Source organism: Hemitrygon akajei, chromosome 5 (genome assembly GCF_048418815.1).
Source record: "Hemitrygon akajei chromosome 5, sHemAka1.3, whole genome shotgun sequence".
Classification (NCBI taxonomy): Eukaryota; Metazoa; Chordata; class Chondrichthyes; order Myliobatiformes; family Dasyatidae; genus Hemitrygon; species Hemitrygon akajei.
This window is the reverse complement of record NC_133128.1, coordinates 1,160,322-1,180,612: the sequence shown is the minus strand read 5'-3', so window position 1 is coordinate 1,180,612 and position 20,291 is coordinate 1,160,322. Positions and strand designations below refer to the sequence as shown.

General features: G+C 43.2%; 1 protein-coding gene across 1 annotated transcript in view; it reads left to right on the top strand.

The window, feature by feature from the left end:
- The window catches only part of hsf2bp (heat shock transcription factor 2 binding protein), a 117,950-nt gene extending 98,085 nt beyond the window's left edge, over window positions 1–19,865 (top strand). Inside the window, exon 8 of the mRNA XM_073044710.1 lies at window positions 19,663–19,865. Coding sequence (XP_072900811.1) covers window positions 19,663–19,865 — 203 coding nt within the window. The remainder of the gene's footprint in view (window positions 1–19,662) is intronic.
- The last annotated feature ends 426 nt before the right edge of the window (window positions 19,866–20,291 follow it).

The following is a 20,291-nucleotide window of genomic DNA, read 5'->3' as shown; positions in this document are numbered from 1 at the left end:
AACTCTAATAGATTTGTCAGCCTAGATTTCTCTTTACAGAAACCATGCTGACTTTGACTTATTTTATCATTGGTCTCCAAATACCCTAAAACCTCATCCTTAATAATAGACTCCAATACCTTCCCAAACACTGAGGTTAGGCTAACTGGCCAATCATTTCCTTTTTTTTTGCCTTCCTTCCTTCTTAAAGAGTGGAATGAGATTTGTCATCTTCCAGTCCTCAAGTGATTCTTGAAAGATCATGACCAATGCATCTATTATCTTTTCAGCAACCTCTTTCAGGACTGGGATGTAGTCCATCTGGTCCAGGTGACATATCCACCTTTTGAGTTTTCCCATCAACTACAACTATTTCCTTTGTAATAGCAATGGCACTCACTCCTGCTCCCCGACACTCATGGACCTCTGGCACATTGCTGGTGTCTTCCACAATAAAGACAGATGCAAAGTACCCATTCAGTTCACCTGCCATTTCTTTGTCCCCCATTACTACCTCACAGCATCATTTTCCAGTGGTCCAACATAACTGAAAAAAACTTCTGGCTAATTTGCCCTCATATTTTATCATTCCCCTTCTTATAGCTTTTTTAGTTGTCTTTTGTTGGATTTTAAAAGCTTCCCAATCATCCAATTTTCTACTCATGTTTGCTACCCTTTCCCAGGCTTTTATGCAGTCCCTAATTTACCTTGTCAGCCACGGTTGCCTACACGGGCCATTTGAGAACTACTTCTGTGGGACATACTGTATCTATCCTGCACCTTGTGAACTATTCCCAGAAGCTTCAGCCATCTTTGCACTGCCATCATCCTAACCAGTATCTTCCTCCAATCCACCTGGGCAAGCTCCTCTCTTGTGTCTATGTAATTTCCTTTATTCCATTGCGATACTGATTCAAGTGTCTTGTACTTCTCCCTCTCAAATTGCCGTATGGATTCAATCATATTATTGCCTCCTAAGGATTCCTTTACATTAAGCTCCCTAATAAGATCTGGCTTATTACAAATACCCAATCTAAGATAGCCTTTCCCCAAGTAAGCTGAGGCACAAGTTGCTTTAAAAAGCCATCTCATTGGCATTCAACAAATTTCCTCTCTTGTGATCCGACACCAACCTGATTTTCTTAATCCTTTTGCATATTGAAGTCCCCCATTATGATTGTGTCATTACCCTTATTACATGCCCTTTCCAGCTCCCTTTGCAATCTCAACCCTATATCTTGGCTATTATTTGGAGGCCTATATATGATTCCCATAATGTTTTTTTTACCCTTGCAGTTTCTTAACTCCACCCACAAAGATTCTACATTCTCTGACTGTGTCATCTTTTTCTAAAGATGTAATCCTATCTCTTACCAACAGAGCCACACCACTGCCTATGCCTTCCTGCCTGTCCTTTTGATACAAGGATTATTCTTTGATGTTAATCTCCCAACTATGGCCTTTTTCAGCCACGACTCAGTGATGCCCACAACATCATACCGACCAATCTCTAATTGTGCCACGAGTTTGTCACCTTTTTCCAAATACTGCGCACATTTAAATACAGCACCTTCAGTCCTGCATTCTTCGCCCTTTTGAATTTTGCCTCTGTGGTACAATTTAATTCTTTGCTATGTCTGCATTCATACCTAATCATTGGCTTGTCCTTCCTTATATTCATAATTACACCCATCATCTACTTGTAAACCTGCTGGCTTATCCTCAGCTCTATCATCCTGGTTCCCATCCCCCTGCCATATTAGTTTAACCCACTCCCAACGACTGTAGTAAACCTGCCCGCAAGAATATCGGATTCCTTGTATTCAAGTGCAACCAACCCTTTTGTATATGTCCCATGTGCTTCAGAAGAGGTCGCAATTATCCAGAAATATGAATCCCTGCCCCTTGCTCCAATTCTTCAGCCACACATTTATCTGCCATCTCATTCTATTCCTATCCTCACTGTCGCGTGGCACAAGCAGCAATCCCGAGGTTACTACGCTTGAGGTCCTGCTTCTCAGCTTCATAACTCCCTGTATTCAACAGCACAACTGCTGTTGCTTCTCCCAGATAGGTTGTTCCACCCAACAGTACTCGGAATACTTATTGTTGAGAGGGACAGCCACGGGTGCTCTTCTCTGTCTGATGTTCTCCCATTTATTTGTTTCCTGTATCCTTGGAGTGACTACCTCCCTGTAGCTCCTGCCTATCACTGCCTCACTTTCTTCAACAAGCCAAAGATCATTGAGCTGCAGCTCCATTTCCCTAGCACGGTCACTGAGAAGCTGTAGCTCAATGCATCTCATACAGTTGTGGCCATCGGGAAGGCTGGAAGTCTCCTGGAAATCCCACATCTGACATCCAGAACAGAATACTAGCTCTGTAGACATACCCTCTATTCTCTCAAGATTTAAATAAGAATTAAGGAATTAACTTACCTACCTATTTTGCCTTCGCCTGTACTCACTGAAGCCTTACTACTCTGCCTCAGACTACTCCAATGACGACTGCTCCCACAATGACCACACCGCTAGGCGGTACATCTCTTTTATAGAGACTGGGCTTTAAAGCTCTTCGCCAGACCCGCGCAAGAACACTCTACTGTGTCTGCACAGTTCACCAATCAACGATTTCTGTCAAAAAGCTTCATGCTTCTTCAAGTTTTTTGCCAGACCTGCTTCTGTTGTGTCCGCACAGTACTCCAATCAAGATTAAACTAATTCAACAGTAGAAATGGAAATCCAAAATGTGAATCTAAACATCGAGTTTACTTTAAGCAAGGCTTGCACCTATCATGTGGTAACATGATACAATTAACGATTTTTACATGTAACCCTTAATTATTTAAATGAACAAGAATGCTTAGTCAAGCAATATATATACAAAATTACTCAAATATTATTGAAAATTCAAATACACAACACTGACCCTCAGCAGTGTGTGGAACTGGTAGTGATCGAGAGATTACAGCATTTCCCCCCCCACCGGATCCTGCTTCTGAACCTTCTCACTCCATTTACCAGACTCAGACAGGCCCTCTGTGAACCACATGGAGAGGACATTGATGGGCTCACAGAGTGCATCACTGGTTACATCAACTTCTGCGTGGACTGCAAAGTTCCAGCAAGAACTGTCCTTTGTTGTTCAAATAACAAGCCATGGGTAACAAAGGACATTAAGGACATACTGAACGCTAAAAAGAGAGCGTTTAGAGATGGAAATAGGGAGGAGCTGAGGACAATACAGAGGGACCTGAAAGCCAAGATCAGGGAGGCTAAAGACAGGTATAGGAGGAAGCTTGAATGGAAACTCCAGCAGAACAACATGAGAGAGGTCTGGAGTGGGATGAGGACCATCACTGGGTTCCGGCAAACTAGCAACAGAGAAGCTGAAGGCAGTGTGGACAGGGCCAACGAACTTAACCTGTTCTTCAACAGATTTGACTCTGTGGCCCCTGCCCACCCCCCACGTAATTCATCTGTTGTTGGCCCCCAACCAACACACACTCCACTTTCCCCTCCTACCCCTCTTCACAGCCCCCCACCCTGCTCTCGTGACTACACCCCTCCCACACCTGAAACCACCACGGTGGGCTTCACAGCTGAACAGGTGAGAAGACAGCTGGCTGCAGACCCAGATGGTGGCAGCCCCAGGGTGCTCAAAGCCTGTGCCCCCCAGCTATGTGGAGTACTTCACCATGTCTTCAACCTGAGCCTGAGTCTCCAGAGGGTTCCTGTGCTGTGGAAGACATCCTGCCTCATTCCTGTACCGAAGACGCCGCGTCCAGTGGCTCCAATGACTACAGACTGGTGGCATTGACCTCCCACATCATGAAGACCCTGGAGAGACTTGTTCTAGAGAAGCTCCGGCCTGTGGTTAGGCTACACTTAGACCCCCTCCAGTTCGCCTATCAGCCCCGACTAGGAGTTGAGGATGCCATCGTCTACCTGCTGAACCATGTCTACGCCCACCTGGTCAAGCCGGCGAGCACTGTGAGGGTAATGTTTTTTGATTTCTCCAGTGCATTCAACACCATCTGCCCTGCTCTGCTGGGTGAGAAGCTGACAGTGATGCAGGTGGATGCTTCCCTGATATCATGGATTATTGATTATCTGACTGACAGACGTCAGTACAAGCGCTTGCAACACTGTGTGTCAGACAGAGTGGTCAGCAGCACTGGGGCTCCACAGGGGACTGTCCTGTCTCCCTTTCTCTTCACCATCTCCACCTCGGACTTCAACTACAACACAGAGTCTACAACATCAGAAGTTTTCTGATGACTCTGCCATAGTTGGATGCATCAGCAAGGGAGATGAGGTCGAGTACAGAGCTACGGTGGGAAACTTTGTCACATGGTGCGAACAGAATCAGCTGCAGCTTAATGTGAAAAAGAGCTTAGGAGTTGGTGGTGGACCTGAGGAGGGCTAAGGCACCGGTGACCCCTGTTTCCATCCAAGGGGTCAGTGTGGACATGGTGGAGGATATGGTGATGATAAACTGGACTGGTCAAAGAACACTGAGGCTGTCTAAAAGAAGGGTCAGAGCCGTCTCTATTTCCTGAGGAGACTGAGGTCCTTTAACATCTGCCGGATGATGCTGAGGATGTTCTACGAGTCTGTGGTGGCCAGTACTATCATGTTTGCTGTTGTGTGCTGAGGCTGAGGGTAGCAGACACCAACAGAATCAACAAACTCATTCGTAAGGCCAGTGATGTTGTGGGGGTGGAACTGGACTCTCTGATAGTGGTGTCTGAAAAGAGGATGCTGTCCAAGTTGCATGCCATCTTGGACAGTGACTCCCATCCACTCCATAATGTACTGGTTAGGCAAAGGAGTACATTCAGCCAGAGACTCATTCCACCGAGATGTAACACTGAGCAGCATAGAAAGTCATTCCTACCTGTGGCCATCAAACTTTACAACTCCTCCCTCAGAGTGTCAGACACCCTGAGCCAATAGGCTGGTCCTGGACTTATTTCCACTTGGCATGATTAACTTATTATTATTTAATTATTTATGGTTGTATATTGCTATATTTCTTCACTATTCTTGGTACGGCTGTAATGAAACCCAATTTCCCTCAGGATCAATAAAGTATGTCTGTCTGTCTGTTATCACTGGCATGTGACATGAAATTTGTTAACTCAGCAGCAGCAGTTCAATGCAATGCATAATTCTAGCAGAGAGAAAAAAATAATAATAGAAACATAGAAAACCTACAGCACAATACAGGCCCTTCGGCCCACAAAGACGTGTCGAACATGTCCTTAGCTTAGAACTACCGAGGCTTACACGGAGCTCTCTATTTTTCTAAGCTCCATGTATCCATCCAGAAGTCTCTTAAAACAGTGGTCCCCAACCACCGGGCCGCAAAGCTTGTGCTACCGGACTGCAAGGAAACGATATGATTTTGCGGTATGAAGCGATGTGATTCAGCTGCAGTGCAGCGGACTCATCACTTCATACTGCCAAATCATATTGTTTTTCTCGCAGCCCGGCGGTTGGGGACCACTGTCTTAAAAGACCCTATCGTTTCCGCTTTCATCACTGCCGCCGGCAGCCCATTCCACAAACTTACCACTATGCGTGAAAAAACTTACCCCTGACCTCTCCTCTGTACCTACTTCCAAGCACCTTAAAAATATGCCCTCTCATGCTTACCATTTCAACCCTGGGAAAAAGCCTCTGACTATCCACAAAATCAGTGCCTCTCATTATCTTGTACACCTCTTTATCAGGTCACTTCTCTGTTGCTCCAAGGAGAAAAGGCTAAATTCACTCAACCTATTCTCATGAGGCATGTTCTCCAACCCAGGTAACATCCTTGTAAATCTCTGCACCCTTTCTATGGCTTCCACGTCCTTCCTGTAGTGAGGCAACCAGAACTGAGCTCAGTAATCCAAGTGGGTTCTCACCAGGGTCCCATATAGCTGCAACATTACCTCTCAGCGCTTAAACTCAATCCCATGATAATATCTGGATAATAATAATAATAAATAAACAAGTAAGTCAATTACATGTATTGAATTGATTTTTTTAAAGCGTGCAAAAACAGAAATATTGTATATTTTTTAAAAAGTGAGGTAGTGTCCAAAGATTCAATGTCCTTTTAGGAATCGGATGGCAGAGGGGAAGAACTGTTCCTGAATTGCTGAGTGTGTGCCTTCAGGCTTCTGTACCTCCTTCCTGATGGTAACATTGAGAAAAGGGCAAGCCTGGGTGCTGGAGGTCCTTAATAATAGACGCTGCCTTTCTGAGATATTGCTCCCTGAAGATGTCCTTGGTGCTTTGTAGGCTAGTACCCAAGACAGAGCTGACTAGATTTAGCTTTAGCATTATCATGGAAAAGGACAGAATCAGAGAGCACAAGAAAACATTTAATTGGGGTAGGGCAAATAATTAGGCTATAAGGCTAGAACTTGTGGGTGTGAATTGGGATGATGTTTTTGCAGGAAAATGTACTATGAACATGTGGTTGATGTTTAGGGATCTCTTGCAGGGTGTTAGGGATAAATTTGTCCTGGTGAGGAAGATAAGGAATGGTAGGGTGAAGGAACCATGGGTGACAAGTGAGGTGGAAAATCTAGTCAGGTAGAAGAAGGCAGCATACATGAGGTTCAGGAAGCAAGGATCAGATGGGTCTATTGAGGAATATATGGTAGCAAGAAAGGAGCTTAAGAAGGGGCTGAGGAGAGCAAGAAGGGGGCATGAGAAGACCTTGGTGAGTAGGGTAAAGGAAAACCCCAAGGCATTCTTCAATTATGTGAAGAACAAAAGGATGACAGGAGTGAAGGTAGGACCGATTAGAGATAATGGTGTGAAGATGTGCCTGGAGGCTGTGGAGGTGAGCGAGGTCCTCAATGAATACTTCTGTTCGGTATTCACCAGTGAGAGGGAACTTGATGACTGAGGACAATATGAGTGAGGTTGATGTTCTAGAGCATGTTGATATTAAGGGAAAGGAGGTGTTGGAGTTGTTAAAATACATTAGGAGGGATAAGTCCTCGGATCTGACAGAATATTCCCCAGCCAGCTCCACGAGGCGAAGGAAGAGATTGCTGAGCCTCTGGCTAGGATCTTTATGTCCTCGTTGTCCACGGGAATGGTACCGGAGGATGGGAGGGAGGCAAATGTTGTCCCCTTGTTCAAAAAAGATAGTAGGATAGTCCAAGTAATTATAGACCAATGAGCCTTACATCTGTGGTGGGAAAGCTATTGGAAAAGATTCTTAGAGATAGGATCTGTGGGCATTTAGAGAACCATGGTCTGATCAGGGACAGTCAGCATGGTTTTGTGAAGGGCAGATTGTGTCTAACAAGCCTGATAGAGTTCTTTGATGAGGTGACCAGGAATATAGATGAGGGTAGTGTAGTGTAGTGGATGTGATCTACATGGATTTTAGTAAGGCATTTGACAAGCTTCCACACGGTAGGCTTATTCAAAAAGTCAGAGGGCATGGGATCCAGGGAAGTTTAGCCAGGTGGATTCAGAATTGGCTTGCCTGCAGAAAGCAAAGAGTTGTGGTGGAGGGAGTACATTTGGATTGGGGGGTTATGACTAGTGGTGTCCCACAAGGATCGGTTCTGGGGTCTCTACTTTTTGTGATTTTTGTTAACGACCTGGATGTGTGGATAGAAGGATGGGTTGGCAATTTTGCAGATGACACAAAGGTTGGTGGTGTTGTGGATAGTGTAGAGGATTGTCAAAGATTGCAGAGAGTCATTGATGGGATGCAGAACTGGGCTGAGAAGTGGCAGATGGAGTTCAACCCGGAGAAGTGTGAGGTGGTATACTTTAGAAGGACAAACTCTAAGGCAGAGTACAAAGTAAATGGCAGGATACTTGGTAGTGTGGTGGAGCAGAGGGATCTGGGGGAACATGTCCACAGATCCCTGAAAATTGCCTCACAGATAGATAGGGTAGTTAAGAAAGCTTATGGTGTGTTAGCTTTCATAAGCCGAGGGATAGAGTTTAAGAGTTGCAAGGTAATGGTGCAGCTCTATAAAACCCTGGTTAGGCCACACTTGGAGTACTGTGTCCAGTTCTGGTCGCCTCACTATAGGAAGGATGTGGAAGCACTGGAAAGGGTACAGAGGAGATTTACCAGGATGCTGCCTGGTTTAGAGAGTATGCATTATGATCAGAGATTAAGGGAGCTAGGGCTTTACTCTCTGGAGAGAAGGAGGATGAGAGGAGACATGATAGAGATATACAAGATATTAAGAGGAATAGATAGAGTGGACAGCCAGTGCCTCTTTCCCAGGGCACCACTGCTCAATACAAGAGGACATGGCTTTAAGGTAAGGGGTGGGTAGTTCAAGGGGGATATTAGAGGAAGGTTTTTTACTCAGAGAGTGGCTGGTGCGTGGAATGCACTTACACATATTGATTGCAACTCCCATACTGTTAAAGGTCTAGACGGGTTAGAGTTTGTAAAATATGTTCAGGAAAGTGTTCTAAATCAATATATAGAGGTACCAAAAAGAAAGGATGTAATATTAGATCTCCTATTATGAAACGAGTTAGGACAAGTGACGGAAGTGTGTGTAGAGGAACACTTTGGGTCTAGTGATCATAATGCCATTAGTTTCAACTTGATCATGGATAACGATAGACCTGGTCCTCGGGTTGAGGTACTAAACTGGGAAAAGGCCAGATTTGAAGAAATGAGAAAGTATCTAAAAAGCGTGGATTGGGACAGGTTGTTCTCTGTCAAGGATGTAATTGGTAAGTGGGAGGCCTTCAAAGGATAAATTTTGGGAGTGCAGAGTTTGTATGTTCCTGTCAGGATTAAAGGCAAAGTGAATAACAATAAGGAACCTTGGTTTTTGAGGGATATTGGAAATCTGATGAAGAAGAGAGAGATGTATGACAGGTATAGGCAACAAGGAGCAAATAAGGTGCTTGAAGAGTATAAAAAGTGCAAGAAAATACTTAAAGAAATCAGGAGGGCTAAAAGAAGACATGAGGTTGCTTTGTGCAGTCAAGGTGAAGGATAATCCTAAGAGCTTCTACGGGTATATTAAGAGCAAAAGGATAGTAAGGGATAAAATTGGTCCTCTTGAAGATCAGCGTGGTCGGCTATGTATGGAACCAAAAGAAATGGGAGAGATATTAAATGGGTTTTTTGCATCTGTATTTACTAAGGAAACTGGAATGGAGTTTATGGAAAGAAGGCAAACAAGTAGGGAGGTCATGGAACTTATACAGATTAAAGAGGAGGAGGTGCTTGCTGTCTTGAGGCAAATCAGAGTAGATAAATCCCCAGGACCTGACAGGGTAGTCCCTTGGACCTTGAAGGAGACTAGTGTTGAAATTGCAGGGGCCCTGGCAGATATACTTAAATGTTGGTATCCACGGGTGAGGTGCCGGAGGATTGGAGTATAGCTCATGTAGTTTCGTTGTTTAAAAAAGGCTCTAAAAGTAATCTGGGAAATTATAGACCGGTAAGTTTGACGTCAGTAGTAGGTAAATTATTGGAAGGAGTACTAAGAGATAGGATCTACAAGTATTTGGATAGACAGGGACTTATTAGGGAGAGTCAACATGGCTTTGTGCATGGTAGGTCATGTTTAACCAATCTATTAGACTTTTTTGAAGAGGTTACCAGGAAAGTGGATGAAGGGAAGGCAGTGGATGTTGTCTACATGGACTTCAATAAGGCCTTTGACAAGGTCCCGCATGGGAGGTTAGTTAGGAAGATTCAGTCGCTAGGTATACATGGAGAGGTAGTAAATTGGATTAGACATTGGCTCAGTAGGAGAAGCCAGAGAGTGGTAGTGGAGGATTGCTTCTCTGAGTGGAGGCCTGTGGCTAGTGGTGTGCCACAGGGATCAACGCTGGGTCCATTGTTATTTGTCATCAATATCAATGATCTGGATGATAATGTGGCAAATTGGATCAGCAAATTTGCTGATGATATAAAGATTGGAGGTGTAGTGGACATTGAGGAAGGTTTTCAAAGCTTGCAGAGGGATTTGGGCCATTTGGAAAAATGGGCTGAAAAATGGCAGATGGAGTTTAATGCAGGCAAGTGTGAGGTATTGCAGTTTGGAAGGACAAACCAAGGTAGAACATACAAGGTAAATGGTAGGGCACTGAGGAGGGCAGTAGAACAGAGGGATCTGGGAATACAGATACACAATTCCCTAAAAGTGGTGTCACAGATAGATAGGTTCGTAAAGAGAGCTTTTGGCACATTGGCCTTTATAAATCAAAATATTGAGTATAAGAGTTGGAATGTTATGGTGAGGTTGTATAAGACATTGGTGAGACCGAATTTGGAGTATTGTGTGCAATTTTGGTTACCTAATTACGGGAAGGATAGTAATAAGGTTGAAAGAGTGCAGAGAAGGTTTACAAAGATGTTGCAGGGACTTGATTAACTGAGTTACAGAGAAAGGTTGAATAGGTTAGGACTTGATTCCCTGGAGCATAGAAGAATGAGGGGAGATTTGATAGAGGTGTATAAAATTATGAAGGGTATAGATAGAGTGAATGCAAATAGGCTTTTTCCACTGAGGCTAGGAGGGAAAAAAACCAGAGGACATGTGTTAAGGGTTTAAAGGGAACATTAGGGGGGGGCTTCTTCACACAGAGAGTGGTGGGAGTGTGGAATGAGCTGCCAGTCGAAATGGTGAATGCAGGCTCACTTTTAACATTTAAGAAAAACTTGGACAGGTACATGGATGAGAGGGGCTTGGAGGGATATGGCCCAGGTGCAGGTCAGTGGGACTAGACAGAAAAATGGTTCGGCACAGCCAAGAAGGGCCAAAAGGCCTATTTCTGTGCTGTAATGTTCTATGGTTCTATTTATTGGATCCCAAGATGCTGCTGTAAAAAGTATGTCACTGTCTTACCAGATGCATTTAAAAGTATGGAGTGCAGTAACAAAATGGTTTAGAAGATGGGGTTCATCTTCATTGTTAGATCAAACAAATGTGCTGTGCTCTGCTACCAACTCTGTTGGGACTTTGTTTAAATGTACAATATGAGTTCTTAAATTTTTCAGCAGGGTATTGTTTGACAGTAGTAAATGCAGGAAAAGCATTATCAGATGGTGTGTGAATATTACATAAAGTACATGCGTAAATAGCAATCTGTCACCCTGGAAATCAGCTGCAGATAATCCTTTAAGAGCTCATTGTAGGATGATTAAAAAGCCTTTTTGAGAATTGGAAAGGCTGAGTTGTGGTGAAGACTCTGGCTTGTGTAATCTCTCTTCAGCTCAAGTTTGTGTTGACGTCAAACACTGCACTCTGCCAAATAATCCACGGTAAAGCAGGAAAGACAAGCTCAGCAGATGACTCAACACATTTCTTTTATACTTTTATAGCTCTTTCTACTTTCTCAGGCAGTAAAGTCATAGGAAAATGTCTAGTACATTTCATTTTATATTTCTTTAAGTAAGGAGTTCATGTCCATAAATAAAAAAGAATCAGGCAGTTTTCCTTTATTTTGTGCCCCAGTTATTCCCCATTTTCATTATGCAAGAAAATATGGTCAATATCCAACAATTGTGCTGTACAATTCAGGAGTATATATTTAAAAAAAAGACATCCATTCGTCTTGAGAGACCATGGATTTGCGCCTTGGAAAGTTTCCAGGGTGCAGGCCTGGGCAGGGTTGTATGGGAGACCGGCAGTTGCCCATGCTGCAAGTCTCCCCTCTCCACGCCACCGATGTTGTCCAAGGGAAGGGCAAGGGTTGATACAGCTTGGCACTGGTGCCATCACAGAGCAATGTGTGGTTAAGTGCTTTGCTCAAGGACACAACACACTGCCTTAGCAGAGGCTGAAACTAGCAACCTTCAGATCACTAGACCAATGCCTTAACCACTTGGTCACGCGCTAACACACAATTCAGGAGTATGAGACCATAAGATATAGGAGCAAGATTAGGTCATTTGGCCCATTGAGTCTGCTTTGCAATTTCATCATGGCTGATCCAATTTTCCTCTCAGCCCTAATCTCCTGCCTCCATCCCATATCCCTTCGTGTCCTGACCAATCAAGAATCTATTAACCTCTGCCTTAAATATACATAAAGACTTGGCCTCCACAACTGCCTGTGGCAAAGAATTCCACAGATAAGACCATAAGACATAGGAGCAAAATTAGGCCATTCAGCCCATCAAGTCTGCTCTGCCATTCCATCGTGACTGATCCCAAATCCCACACGACCCCATACACATGCCTTCTTGCCATATCCTTTGATGTCCTGACCAAACAGGAAATGATCAAGTTCCGCATTAAATATACGCATGGACTTGGCTTCCACAGAGCATTCTACAGATTTACTACTCTCTGGATAAAAAAAATTGCTCCTTACCTCTGTTCTAAAGGGTTACCCCTCAATTTTGAGGCTGTGCCCTGTAGTTCTGGATGTCCCCACCATAGGAAACATCCTCTCCACATCCACCCTATCTAGTCCTTTCAACATTTGGTAGGTTTCAATGAGATCCCTGCTTCACCCCACCCCGCATTCTTCTAAATTCCAGTGAGTACATGTCCAAAGCTGCCAAACACTCCTCATATGTTAACCCCTTCATTCCCAGAATCATCCTTGTGAGCCTCATCTGGACTCTCAAACGACAACACACCCTTTCTAAGATATGGGGCCCAAAACTGTTAACAATACTCTGTGCGGCTGACTGGTGTCTTATAAAGGCTCAGCACTATTTCTGATGAAGGGTCTTGGCCCGAAACGTCGACAGTGCTTCTCCTTATTGATGCTGCTTGGCCTGCTGTGTTCCACCAGCATTTTGTGTGTGTTGTCAGCACTATTTCCTTGTTTTTATATTCTATTGTCTTTGAAATAAATGCCAACATTGCATTTGCCTTATTTACCACAGACACAACCTGAAAATTAACCTTCTGGGAGATTTGCACGAGGACTCCCAAGTCCTGCTGTACCTCTGATGTTTGAACCTTCTCCCCATTTAGATAATAATCCGTAGTATTGATCCTTTTACCAAAATGCATTATACATTCCATTTCCTGACACTATAACATCTGCCACTTTTTTTGCCCATTCTTCCAATTTGTCTAAGTCCTGCTGCAATCACATTGCTTCCTCAGCACTACCTACCCCTCCAGCTATCTTCGTATCATCTGCAAACTTTGCCACAAAGCCATCAATTCCATTATCCAAATCATTAACAAACAATGTGAAAAGCAGCAGTCCCGATACTGCCCCCTGAGGAACACCACTAGTCACTGGCAGCCAACCAGAAAAGGTCCCTTTTATTCTTACTCGCTGCCTCCTGCCTGTCAGCCATACCTATATCCATGCCAGTATCTTTCCTGTAACGCCATAGGATGTTCCCTTGTAAGCAGCCTTGTGTGGCACCTTATCAAACGCCTTCTGAAAATACAAGTAAATGACATCCACTGCCTCTCCATTGCCCACCCTGCCTGTTATTACCTCAAAGAACTCTAACAGATTTATAAGGCAAGATTTCTCTTGATAGAAACCATGCCGACTTTGACTTATTTCATCATTAGTCCCCAAGTACCCCGAAACCTCATCCTTAAAAATATACTCCAACAACCACTGAGGTTAGGTTAACTGGCCTATAATGTCCTTTCATTTGCCTTCCTCCCTTCTTACAGAGTGGAGTGACATTTTCAATTTTCCAGTTCTCCAGGACCATGCCTGAATCAAATGATTCTTGAAAGATCATGACCAATACATCTGTTATCTCTTCAGTAACCTCTGTCAGTACTCTCAGATGTAGTCCATCTGACCCAGGTGACTAATTCATCTTAAGACCTTTGAGTTTGCATTGCCCTTCTTCCTTTTTAATAGCATTGACACTCACTCCTGCTCTGACACTCAAAGTCCTCTGACACACTGCTAGTATCTTCCACAATGAAGACAGATGCAAAGTAACCATAAAGTTCATCTGCCATTTCTTTGTCTCCTTTACTACCTCACTAGCAATATCTTCCAGTGGTCCACTATCAACTCTTACCTCACTTTTACACTTTATAGAGAGATGCACCACTCTATTGCTTTTGCATCAGTTTTCACTGTGGAAGACACTAGCAGTGTGCCAGATGTTGAGGGGTGTGAGGGAAGAGAAATGAGTGCAGTTACAATTACAATCAGCTTTCGTCTTACTGACATTGAGTGCCAGGTTTGATTGTGGACTTCAGGAAGGGTAAGACGAAGGAACACATACCAGTCCTCACAGAGGGATCAGAAGTGTAAAGAGTGAGCAGTTTCAAGTTCCTGGGTGTCAAGATCTTTGCGGGTTTAACCCGGTCCCAACTTATCGATGCAGTTATAAAGAAAGCAAGGCAGTGTCTATACTTCATTCGGAACTTGAAGAGATTTGGTATGTCAACAAAACACTCAAAAACTTCTATAAATGTACTGTGGAGAGCATTCTGACAGGCTGCATTACTGTCTGGTATGGTGAGGGGTTGGGGGAAGGGTAGTGCTACTGCACAGGACCAAAAGGAGCTGCAGAGGGTCATAAATTTAGCCGGCTCCATCTTGGGTACTAGCCTACAGAAAGGCGGCATCCATTATTAAGGACCCCCAGCACCCAGGACCTGTCCTTTTCTCATTGTTACCATCAGATATGAGGTATAGAAGCCTGAAAGCACACACACACCAATTCAGGAGCAGCTTCTTCCCTTCTGCCATCTGATTCCTAAATGAACCCATGACCACTGCCTTACTTTTTTAATATATAAAATTTCTGCTTTTGCACAATTTTTAATTTATTCAATATACATAAACTGTAATTAATTGATTGATTTATCTTCCATATTATGTATTGCATTGAAACTACTGCTGCTAAGTTAACAAATTTCACATTACATACCAATGATAATAAACCTGATTCTGATTGTGATATAGAAACATAGAAAACCTACAGCACAATACAGGCCCTTTGGCACAGAAAGCTGTGCCGAACGTGTCCTTACCTTAGAAATTACCTAGTGTTACTAATAGCCCTCTATTTTTCTAAGCTCCATGTACCTATCCAGAAGTTTCTTAAAAGACTCTATTGTATCTGTTTCCACCCCCGTCACCAGCAGCCCATTCCACGCACTGACCACTCTGTAAAAAAATTTACCCCTGACATCTCCTCTGTACCTACTTACAAGCACCTTAAAACTGTGCCCTCTCGTGCTGCCAATTCAGCCCTGGAAAATAGCTTCTGACTATCCACACAATCAATGCCTCTTATCATCTTATACACCTCTATCAGGTCACCTCTCATCCTCCATCGCTCCAAGGAGAAAAGGCCGAGTTCACTCAACCTGTTCTCATAAGGCATGCTCCCCAATCCAGGCAATATCTTCAAGTACCCTGAGACCTCAATTGACAATTGACTCCAACATCTTCCCAACCACTGAGGCCAGACTAACTTGCCTATAGTTTCCTTCCTTCTGCCTCTCTCCCTTCTTGAAGAATGGAGTGATGTTTGCAATTTCTAGTCTTCCTGAACCATTCCACAATCTAGTGATTCTTGAAAGATCATTACTAATGCCTTCACAATCTCTTCAGCTATCTCCTTCAGAACTCTGGAATGTACACTATCTGGTCCAGGTATCTACCTTCAGACCTTTCAGTTTTCCAAGAACCTTTTCTCTCCAGTAATGTTAACTTCACATGCTTCATAACCCTGATACCTAGACCTTCCACCATACTGCTAGTGTCTTCCACAGAGTAGACTAATGCAAAATACTTATTCAGTTCATTCGCCATTTCCTTGTCCCCTATTACTACCTTTCCAGCATCATTTTCCAGTGGTTTGACATCCGCACTTGCCTCTCCTTTAAACTTCATGCATCTGAAGAAACTTTTGGTATCCATTTTAATATTATTGGCTAGCTTCTCTTTTATATTCCATCTTTACCTTCTTAATTACTTTTTTAGTTGCCTTCTGTTGGTTTTTAATTGATTCCAATCATCTATCTTGCCACTAATTTTTGCTCTATTATTTGCCCTCTCTTTGGCTTTTATGTTGACTTTGACTTCTCTTGTTAGCCACAGTTGTGTCATCTTGCCTTCAGAATACTTCTTCTTCTTTGGGATGTATATACCAATAGTGCAGACTATTATCAAAATGGGGAGAAGGTTCAAACATCAGGGACTTGGGAGTCCTTGTGCAAGACTCCTAGAAGGTTGCTGTGTCGGTTGAATCTGTAGTAAAGGCAAATGAAATGTTGGCATTTATTTCAAGGGGAATAGACTATAAAAGCAAGGAGATAATGCTGAGCTTTTATAAGGCACTAGTCAGGCTGCATTTAAGAATATTGTAAACAGTTTTGGACCCCATATCTCAGAAAGGTTGTATTGTCATTGGAAAGAGTCCAGTGAAGGTTCACAAGGACGATTCTGGGAATGAAGGAGTTAACAGATGTGGAACATTTGGCAGCTTTGGGCCTGTACTCACTGGAATTTAGAAGAATGTGGGAGGATCTCTTTGAAACCTACCGAATGTTGAAACGACTAGATAAGGTGGCGGTGGTTGGGCTGTTTCCTATGGTGGGGGTATCCAGAACTAGAGAGCCCATTTTCAAAATTGAGGGGTGACCCTTTAGAACAGAGGTAAGGAGGAACATTTTTAGCCAGAGAGTAGTGAATCTGTGGAATGCTCTACCACAGACTGCAGTGGAGGCCAAGTCCATGGGTATATTTAAGGTGGAAGTTGATAGTTTCCTGATAGGTCAGGGCATCAAAGGATATGATGAGAAGCCAAGAGTATGGGGTTGAGTGGGATGTGGGATCAGCCATGATGGAATGGCAGAGTAGACTCGATGGGCTGAATGGCCTAATTCTGCTTCTGTGTCTTACAGTCTTATGGATGTGAAGCTGAGGCTCTGTAAGGCTCTGCTGAGGCCTCACCTTGGTATTGTGAACAGTTTTGGGCTTCTTATCAAAGAAAAGATGTGCCTGCATTAGAGAGGGTTCAGAGGAGGTTTACAAGGATGATTCTGGGAAAGAAAGTGCATCATATGAGGAACGTTTGATGCCTCTGGTCCAGTACTCACTGAAATTTAGAAGGATGAGGGGGATATCATTGAAACCTTTTGAATGTTGAAAGGCCTAGACAGAGTAGTTATGGATAGGATGTTTCCCATGGTGGGGGAGACTAGGACAAGAGGGCAATGTGTCCATTTAGAGGGGCATTCATTTAAAAAGCATCAGCCGTGATTGAATGGTGGAGCAGATTCAATGAGCCAAATGGCCTAATTCTGCTCCTATGTCTTATGGTACATAAAAGCTTCCCAATCCTCTAACTTCCCACTAATTTCAGCTCTATTATACACCTTCTCTGGCTTTTATGTTGGCTTTGACTTCTCTTGTTAGCTATGATTATGTCATCTTGCCTTTAGAATATTTCTTCCTCTTTGGGATGTGCTGCATATATCCTTTGCCTTCTGAATTGCTTTCAGAAATTCCAGCCACTGCTGTTCTGCCATCATCCTTGCCACTGTTCTTTACCATTCACTCCACTGTAATATTGATACCATTTAACCATATATGATGCATCTGACTTTATCTTCTCCTTCTCAAATTTTCAGGGCCAATTTGATCATATTATGATCACTTGCCTCTCTAGTCAATTCCAGTTCATTGCACAACACCCAATCCAGAATAGCTGATCCCCTAGTGGGCTCAGCCATAAGCTGCTCTAAAAAGCCATTCGTAGGCACGCTAGAAAATTCCCCTCCTGTAATCCAGCACCAACGTGATTTTCCCAATCTACCTGCATATTGAAATCCCCCCAGGACTATTGTAACATTGCTATTTTGGCATGCATTTTCTATCTCCCCTTGTAACTTGTAGACCACATCCTTACTACTGTTTGGGGGTCTGTATATAACTCTCATCAGGGTCTTTTAACCCTTGCAGTTCCTTAGCTCTATCCACAAAGTTTCAACACCTTCTGACCCTCATTCCACCGAGATGCAACACTGACTGTCATAGGAAGTCATTCCTGCCTGTAGCCATCAAACTTTACAACTCCTCCCTCAGAGTGTCAGACACCCTGAGCCAATAGGCTGGTCCTGGACTTATTTCCACTTGGAATAATTTACTTATTATTATTTAATTATTTAATTATTGCTATATTGCTAAAAATTGCTATATTTCTACACTATTCTTGGTTGGTGCGACTGTAATGAAACCCAGTTTCCCTCGGGATCAATAAAGTATATCTGTCTGTCTGTATGTCACTTTTTTCTAGTTATTTGATATCATTTTTTGTACCAACAGAGCAGCACCACTTCTGCTACCTTCCTGCATGTCTTTTTGATACAATGTGTATCCTTGGACATTAAGTTCCCAGTTATAATCTTCTTTCAGCCATGATTCAGTGAATGCCTACAACATCATACATGCAAATCTGTAACTGCGCTACAAGTTCATCTGCCTTATTCTGTATACTGCATACATTGAAATATAACACTTTCACTCCTGATTTCACCATTTTCTATTTTGTCCGTCTTTTACGTTGCATCTCATCCTGTTGACTGCAATTTTGCCTTATCAACAGCCTTTCCTCACTATACATTATAAACCAAGTACCTCATCTTCAGCACTGTCATCCGCCTTTCCTACGATACTTCTTGCTCTGAAATATAGGCAGCTTATACTAGTCGCACCATGCTCAACCTTTTGATTTCTAACTTTGTCTAAGATCTTATCAAAATCTACCTCTATAACCTCTCCACTAACTGTTCAGGAACTCTGGTTCCCATCCACCTGCAACTCTAGTTTAAGCCCCATTAACATAATCCCCCTCAAGTTCAGGTGCAAAGTATCCCACCTTCCCTGGAAGAGTGTCAAATGATCCAAACATCTTAAGACCTCCCTCCTACACCAACTCCTTAGTCACGTATAAAACTGTATAATCTTCCTAGTTTCTCACCAGCACGTGGCACAGGTGGCATTCCTGAGATCACAACCATGGAGGTCCTACCTTTTAACTTAGCATCTAACCCCCTGATTTCCCCATGTAGAACCTTGTCACTCATCCTACCCATGTCATTGGTACCTTCATGGACCATGACTTCTGACTCACACTTAAGATTGCTGAGGACTTGATCCTGGCACGCAGGAGGCAACATACCATCCGGGAATCTCATTCTCACCCACAGAACCTTCTGTCAGCTCCCCTAATTAACAAATCTCCTATTAACACAGCGTGCCTCTTCTCCCCCCCCCCCCCCCCACCACCCTTCCCTTCTGTATAGTAGAATACATTCTGTTGGCCTGGCAGTCCCAAACTTTATCCTGAAACCAGAACTTTCTCCACACACCTAAACTGCATCCATAAGTTCCAGATTTACTCCTTGCACCAAGACTGAGAGCTTACACAGCCAATCAGTGGCAACATTGCCACTGTTCTGTATGTTGGCAGGTTTCCTACTTGGCATCTTTGCTTGGTGACGTTTTAGGTGCTGAGCTGTCTTGTTTGTATCAGATGACAATTAATCTAACATTGTTAGGGTCTGGAGTCACATATAGGTTAAATGGGGTAATACCAGATTTCTCCAGCTAATATTGACAATCTTGGGCTTAAGCAATAGTTGATCAGTTTTGTGCCCCATGTTACTGATATGAATTTTATTGGCTTGCTTTAACTTTCTTCAGTATTTGCTGTAATGTTACTTTAGTGCAGTATGTAATGTAGTAACCACCCCACTGTTTATTAGATCCAGATGCAGAGGTTTGCCTTCATGTTCTGCGCCTCATTCAGTCTCTGATCCTTGAGCCAGAAATTTTCTCCAAAGTGAAAGCCCAGATTCACCAATCACTACCGCAGCACCGCATTCGAGAACTTACCAATAACCGTAACCCCAGTCTCCGCAGCATAGCAAGTGAACTTCTGGAAGACATGAAGATGCTTAACTTTTAAGTATGGATTGTCTTTCTTCTACTAGTGGATTTTGTTGCAGAATTTATTCGTGTTTGAACATGTTATTTTGTGTACGTGAGAGAAGAGTGCACCTGAGTTTCATTTGACAGGATGCAAAATTAGGTAATGATGTCATGAGTAGACGTCAGATTACTTAGCTTAAATAACAATTCCCCCAGTCATGCAATGCAGACTTGGATTACTAGAGTGGTTCCTTTAGATTCCTATCAGTTCCTCTCCTGAATCACATGTTCAGTAATCACTAGATCAGCGGTTTCTACTCTGTAATGGCACTTCTGTGGCACAGGAATATATAAACTGTATTGTCTGTGAAGATGAGAGACATGCAGAGTAACAAATGAATGTTGTCATGTAAGTTGTGCTCTGATAACAAAGAAATTTCCATCCCAGTGAATGGCATACTCA